Source organism: Schistocerca cancellata, chromosome 2 (genome assembly GCF_023864275.1).
Source record: "Schistocerca cancellata isolate TAMUIC-IGC-003103 chromosome 2, iqSchCanc2.1, whole genome shotgun sequence".
NCBI lineage: Eukaryota > Metazoa > Arthropoda > Insecta > Orthoptera > Acrididae > Schistocerca > Schistocerca cancellata.
This window is the reverse complement of record NC_064627.1, coordinates 285,210,226-285,217,390: the sequence shown is the minus strand read 5'-3', so window position 1 is coordinate 285,217,390 and position 7,165 is coordinate 285,210,226. Positions and strand designations below refer to the sequence as shown.

Sequence of the window (7,165 nt, the reverse complement as noted above, 5' to 3'; positions counted from 1 at the left end):
ATATATTTATGATTGAAGCAAGCGTTGCCTTGCAAAGCCGTGAAGTTTCCGAAATGCTCGTGCCGAGCCTCTGAGCCATCACGGTCTGCCCTCGCTCAAGCTCAGATCAAGCATCTTCCCCATCCCACACATGGACAGTATGAACACTGATACTGCTAGCACCGTGCGTGTGTCAGACTAGCAGTCATTCGTCACCAGGCGACGCTGCCATCGTCTGGAAGGGTCTGTATCGATAGTAGGTCGGTGTTCATAACGTTCTGGTTGATTAGCGTGTTTTACATGCAAAAGTGCGGTGTGTCTCGATAACGGATAATGATGTCCAAAATCGTTTATAGTTACCCCATGAACAAAAAGTAAGAATTTCGACGATTTGCCGTGAAGAGAAATTGTAGAAGTATCCATACCTACAATTTTTACTTTTGGTGCCCAAAAATCATGGTTTTTCGGATTTATCTCGAAAACGAAAAACGATTTTCAAAAATGGATAAAAGATGTTTCTAGATAAATGTCTAAGGAAAGTACATTTAAAGTTTGAACCATTTTCTGTAGTTAGCTGTTTAGTTAATTGTGGCCCACAGTTAAAAAAGTGCTAAAAACAAGTTTTTGGTTTTTGCGGTTTTCTGGATAAGCACGGTAACTTTGAATCTCTTGATCTGAGTGACGAATAATGACATCGAAAAAAGTTTCGAAGTTCCCGCAGCACATGATTTAGAAACATAAAATAAAAATTTCGATGATTTGGCACGAATATAAATTATAGAAGTGGCCATCCCCAGTACTGGTTCCTTTGGTACTCTTGAGCTGCCTATCAACAAATGGTGCTTTAATAAGACGTTGTCCGCATCTGGTAGCTGAGTGGTCAGCTCGACGGAATGTCATAGTTAACGGCCCGGGTTCGATTCCCGGCTGTGTCGGAAATTTTCTCCGCTCAGGGACTGGGTGTTGTCTTGTCCTTCTCATCCCCATCAACACCCAAGTCGCCGAAGTGGCGTCAACTCGAAAGACTTGCACCATGGGGAACGGTCTACCCGACGGGAGGCCCTAGCCAAACGGCATTTCCATAAGACGCCCACTCTAGGCCACACCTAATGCAAAAGAACCAACCGATCTGCTCTACTTGCCTGGGTTGGAAGAAGTGTGATATCTTTAAATTTTGACCCTGTGGTGTAGGACGCAGTATCCCCGTTCTTCCGATTGGTATGCAAATGAGCGCTAGGTTAAGGGCTATCTAAACCACTTGAGCTCTTATTTCTGTGATGAGTAAAACCTGAGATTTGCCCCCCTGAAAAATGACGTGCACGGACCAATAGACGGTTCCTGTTACTGTTTGCTCGATGAAGAAAGATGTTCCATCTCTTCAGTCTTTCATCAGTGCACACAACACAATTACGTTTTCACGGTCTCTGACATGTTCCCAAAATCTGTGAGGGGCTTTCTGAAGCCCCAGAAGGGAGTATTGTGCCGATTCACCTTCCCATATGTATGGAACGTTGTTCGTCAGAAAAAACATTTTCTAGATAGTAGTCATTTAGCCCGATCCTGTCCAACATCTCAACAGCAAATTCGTGACGAAGCTGAAAGTCGTTTTGCTTCAATACTTGTACACTTTGAAGTTTGTAGGTGTGCAGGCGAAATCGTTTACGCAGCACCTTATGAGCTCTTCGGCGAGGGATGTTTAGTTCTCGTGTTGCTCGGCGAACTGATTTCATCAGATGTTCGTTTTCTGCTAGAACCTAACTGCCTGTGCTTAACATATGGTGGCTTCCTTTGTGTCGGAAACTTCTTTGGACAGCAGTGGGTAAATTCAACCTGGATCTACAATATTTTCGAACCGCGGCAAAAACTTAAATGCCTAATAGGGCTACTCGAAGGAGAAAGTTTTATGTTGGGAAACAGTTTCACATATCATTCATACGCTCCAGTTTCTCAGCATGAGATCGAGAAGCAGTAGCACGAAATTGTTATAAATATTTGTAATCCTCATATTCTTCTATATAATTTGCGTGATGTCCCTGCTTCCTCTCCTTCCTCGTTCTAACAAACAATCTTGTCATTGCCAATTCTGTAACTATTCCTTTGGCAAAACTTATCCTTCAGCTAACTTCATTAACTCTGCCAGGATCACAGGAACAGTTAACCCACGTTTATTCTCCGCTTAGGCCGTATTCCGTTTCCCGCGCTATTCCGAGAATAGAACTTGAAGTGGGTGCTAACCGGGGACTGTACCACTGGTAGTGTGGCGATCTGGCAAAAAATTTTCTGTCCTCTTGGATGAACCGAGAAGATAATAAGTAATCTTTCTTACCTATTATTTCTGTTAGTCCTTTATTTGCGCTCTGGTAATCCATATCTAAGGATTTCGTATACTCAATCTACTATACAAGCAAATAGCGATTGGCATTAGCCCGTTCGGGTTTATTCGGTTCATCTCGTATAACCCCGTCCTGTTTTGTCTGCGAGAAAGCTTTTTATTTCTAGATGCGGCTGGGATTCCCCTGGCCATCAAGTACACTATGCACACATTCAAAAATCAACTTACGATTCGTTTGGAAACCACCTTAGAATGTGTTCAAAAATGTTCAAAAACCAACTGGTACGCGTTTCAAAATCATATGAATACTCGATAGACCAACGTGCGTTGGATGCTAGGCGCTTTGTGAAACAATGCTTTTTTTTTTAAGAATATGAATTCAGTGGCAAGGCTTTTCTTTTTCTTCAAGAATATGAATTTGGCGCCCCCTGAAATAGCCGCCCGGGGCAGATACCCCGGTTTGCCCCTCCCCTCCATCCTCCCATAGATCTGGGCCTGTGGGTGACTTCGTTTCCGCATCACAAGCCACATAGTGGGCTCGTTCCTGAGGTGTGGCGACTTCCGATAATTGTGTAGCAGTTGACGCCTGCTCTATTCACCGCCACAGCCTGTCGCAAAAACACAGGTTTCTAGCGGTCGGGACTGTTAATGCTCATTTTACAGTACTAAGGATAACGGCTGTTCCCTACGAGAATTGTTCTCAAAAATTAGAAATAATTACATTTTTCTTTTCCATGGATTAGTATATTACAAGTTTGAACTCACTTCCATCACAAATTATCCACTGCATTAATTTAAATGGCTAAATGACTGCTCTCGATACTTGGCGGGGCATGCAGAAATTACTTTCTTTACTTAAGTCTTGTAGTTGTTTCCACTAGTCGTCACATCAACAGAACAAATAGTTGCGATTCTTTAGCAGTTCTCATTTCTGCTGCAGTTGCCATGGCAAGCACCTTTCTTTTAATTTCAAATTGGTCGCGTAATGAGAAAGTTTATACCATACTTTTGAAAACACTAATTTTATGTGTTGTATTCCTTTCTACTTTACAGATATTCTCGAGAAATAGCAGCAACGAACTGTACTTAATTTTGTTATTTTTTAACGCCGTGGGTTTTTACATTTCCAAAGTTTTGCACCTTGAAGAACTGGCAATATTACCAGACTCGTCATCATTCAAAAGAGTGTTAATTTCTTCATGTAGTACAGAGTTATGATATGCAGAGGCTGAACGCGGTCGTTTAGTTGGACGCGAGTACATTCATCTTCCAATAATATAGAGCAAAAATAATAGTTCTTTTTCGAAGTTCATAGTTGTTAAAATGCTAAAAATGGATTCAAAACTTGCGTGTTTGCTACATTATTGTTACTGTCTCTTCCCTGTTACTTTATCTCATTGAAGAAGCCTGTGTCCAATTGGCCCTGCTGTTAACAGGCCTACCCTGTGACGTTCTCTTACAGAGTTGGGGTGAAGACCAGCAGCTTGTGGGCCAGCGATGTGGGACCAAGCTCTCACTACTGCGGTTTAAACGGCTGAAGCAGCAGCCCTCTGTGTGTGTGTTGGTACTAGTATTGCTAGATCCAATTTGCAGAAAATCGGGGTTTTAGGACTGTTGGTTCAACAATTCGTTGGGATAAGAACACAAACGTTGGGACACAAAAAAGGAAGTAAATTTTCGATCATTAGGTATTGTTTTATTACATGTTACGAACTAAAGCAGTACACTGGTACAACTGCACTCAAAAGTACTTTTCTGTTCATAAAAAATACCAATATCTGGCTGATATTTGGCAAAAACATCTTCCTATACGTCACCTACACGTTTCAGTTTACACGTATGTCGTATCAGCAATCGTGACAAAATACTTTATGTTGATTTTTTCCTGCCATTTCATTGTTGCTAATACACGTATATCTGTTCTTCTGACACTTTGTAGTCCTTGTGCTTCGATTGAATACGTACAGTGACCGAAAAACATCAGAAAATTAGTAAAAAGAAAATTAGTAAAAATAATTTCGTTGAAGATACATATGCAATTAAATTACATGGATATGGAGAATAGCGTTTCAGTAAGGCCCGTATTACACTGTGGAATTTCTGTGACAAATGTTTTACAAAAGCTAGGTCCCAGTTAAAATTTTTTAAGAGATATATTAAAAGTGTCACAGTACAACATCAAAACTTTTATGAGACGGGTTTCACAAAACATATTTGACAAAGATCTTTTACAGTGTAATACAGATGTAAGAGATTAATAAAGAAACAAATTTTTAGTTCGAACGTTGAATTAAGTTACGTTTATTACGTACAAATACATGTAAAATATTACAGCTGGTTTGTTTGACACGATACACAGCGTCGTCACAGCGAACTGCCAGTAGGGTGGATAATGATATCATGTACCTGAAACAAATAACGTTTTACTTAGATATTCACAAGGGTACTACAAAGATTTTAGAAGCATTAAAAATAATGTTCTCCTGAACCTGAAGATCAGTTTGAACAGCCAGTGCTTTACTAGGTACGGATTGCATTATCCTTTTGACTTACCAACTGGCTCTACCCACTCAGATGTAGGGGGACCTGGAAAGCAACACGGAATCTGAACCATCCCGTAAGTTGGCGTTTTTATCATTAACAAATCTTGGGTTAAAGAAGTCACACGGGAAAATCCTAGAACCAACTGATGGCGAAACTCCGGAGCTTACAGTTTATAGTTTGTCACATTCAGGCTTACTTAGCCAGAGTGCCATTAACTGTATTACTGAACGACTAACCCGGTGCAGGTACAGTTACATGTTACCTATCTAACGGATTTCAGCGGCAATAAAAATTTTCATTTTGAATATTTCATAAAATTGTTAACTGAATTTAAAAATGAACATGATGTCACAATCTACACATTGGGAGCCATAATTTTATGTTAAGAGTTTAACACAGTAAGACAAGTACTGTAGGTGGAAACTGTACAAATTCTAAGGCACCATAACTCGCGCTACGCCAATTACTTACGAGGAGAACACGGAAGTGCCATAACCCGATTTACCAGAAACTTGGCTCATTGGAAGAGGAATCAAAATAAACGAAAACGTGTCTTGATTTATCCGTAGTTACTCGAATGTCTCTGAGAAAACGGCAGTCAAAGATTTCTACGTAATTTAGATGCATTTCATCGCGCGATGTTCTCAGCCGAAATGTGGCACTGTGAGCAGCGTAGGGACCTCTAATTTTTTCGCCCCGTGCTCGAAACCGAATATTGTTTTCCTTTAATTCTTTTTCTTTTTTTTATTTATTTCCCCATATAGGAGGTTACCCGTACGAATGTCTCTAATCAAGTTAGGCCATACAATGGCGTCCTATTAGCTGTAAAATTACAACTAGGTTTCACAGTGTCATACATTAATATAAGTGTGTATGGTATTTTCAGCGGTTATAATCTTTTTGAATTCTCATATTCTGATATTTCTTCCTTATGTTTTACTCTTATCTTTATTTTTCAGGAAGATTTGGTGCATTCCCTTGGGTGATACCAATCATAGAATCAGCCGAAACAAGGGAATTCAGTACATCAGAAGCATCCCGCGAAAGTGTGTCTCCCAAAGTGACATTAATTCGTATGAATCTCACTCGGAAAAGAAACGTCGTTAACACTGACGAAGATTTCAGATGTTGGAAATAATTCTGCGGAAATTCACACATAACGCAACACTTTACCGAAAACTGGCGTTTGAATTGATTGCGGGTCAGGGTACACAACAGAAATTTCAACGAGAACAGTTTCAAATTATTTCCTCATTCATGTTTTACTTTTATTTTTAAATTTTCGTAAAATGCATTCACTAATCATACAACTAGTAGACAAAAAAAGACAATGTTATTTCAATATGCATCGGAAAACATTAGAGTGGTAATTTTCTACGGACATTGGTAGAACAATGAACAACAAAAATAAAAATAAATATCGGATTTCGAAGGCGGGACGCTAGCCACTACGCCACCGCTTTGGTTGAACCATTTACTCGCTGAAAGGTACATAACGTACCTGGAAACTCTGACCGTTGTTTTATCAGAAACGGTCGAGTATCCACGCATAAGCCGTGACACGATTTCGATTCCTCTTCCACTGAACGAAATTCCTGAGAAATCAGGTTACGGAACTTGTCGTGTTCTTCTCGTTGGAATGTATTCATCCAATATTTGAGAGTGAGAGCGCTTAGCGACATCCAACAAACTTTATACGTAGATAATTTCATATATTTATGAAAGTCTTCCTCGCTGACACCATACCCCTCGCAAAATGATGAAATAAGACAAGTTTATTCCTTATAATATCTTCGTTGTTCGTGCAGTAAAACTTCAGTATCATGCATGATATTTTAATTGATTACTTCTTCACTAGAAATTTTATTCATAAGATATGCTGCTGAATGCACCTGCAAAATTATGTCACCGTACGACGCATAACTCTAAGAGACATTACATATTTACACTGAGATGCTTTTACAAATTACTCATATTATACTCATCCATTGTTTGATAATCTGATTACTTAATAACTTCCCACAAATTTTAAACTTAATTTCAAAGCTTTTGTGAAAATTTTCTCGTTTAAATCCTTAACGCAAAGTATTTAACACATTGACTCATTTTCTAAAGTAATCAGACGTTTGAAGCTATTATACACTCCTGGAAATTGAAATAAGAACACCGTGAATTCATTGTCCCAGGAAGGGGAAACTTTATTGAACACATTCCTGGGGTCAGATACATCACATGATCACACTGACAGAACCACAGGCACATAGACACAGGCAACAGAGCATGCACAATGTCGGCACTAGTACAGTGTAT

The 7,165-nt window shown here is 39.5% G+C and overlaps 1 protein-coding gene across 1 annotated transcript in view; it reads right to left on the bottom strand.

Moving 5' to 3' along the window:
- Window positions 1–3,985: 3,985 nt before the first annotated feature.
- The window catches only part of LOC126161630 (farnesol dehydrogenase-like), a 42,220-nt gene continuing 39,040 nt past the window's right edge, over window positions 3,986–7,165 (bottom strand). Inside the window, exon 6 of the mRNA XM_049917589.1 lies at window positions 3,986–4,717. Coding sequence (XP_049773546.1) covers window positions 4,676–4,717 — 42 coding nt within the window. The 3' untranslated portion in view covers window positions 3,986–4,675. The remainder of the gene's footprint in view (window positions 4,718–7,165) is intronic.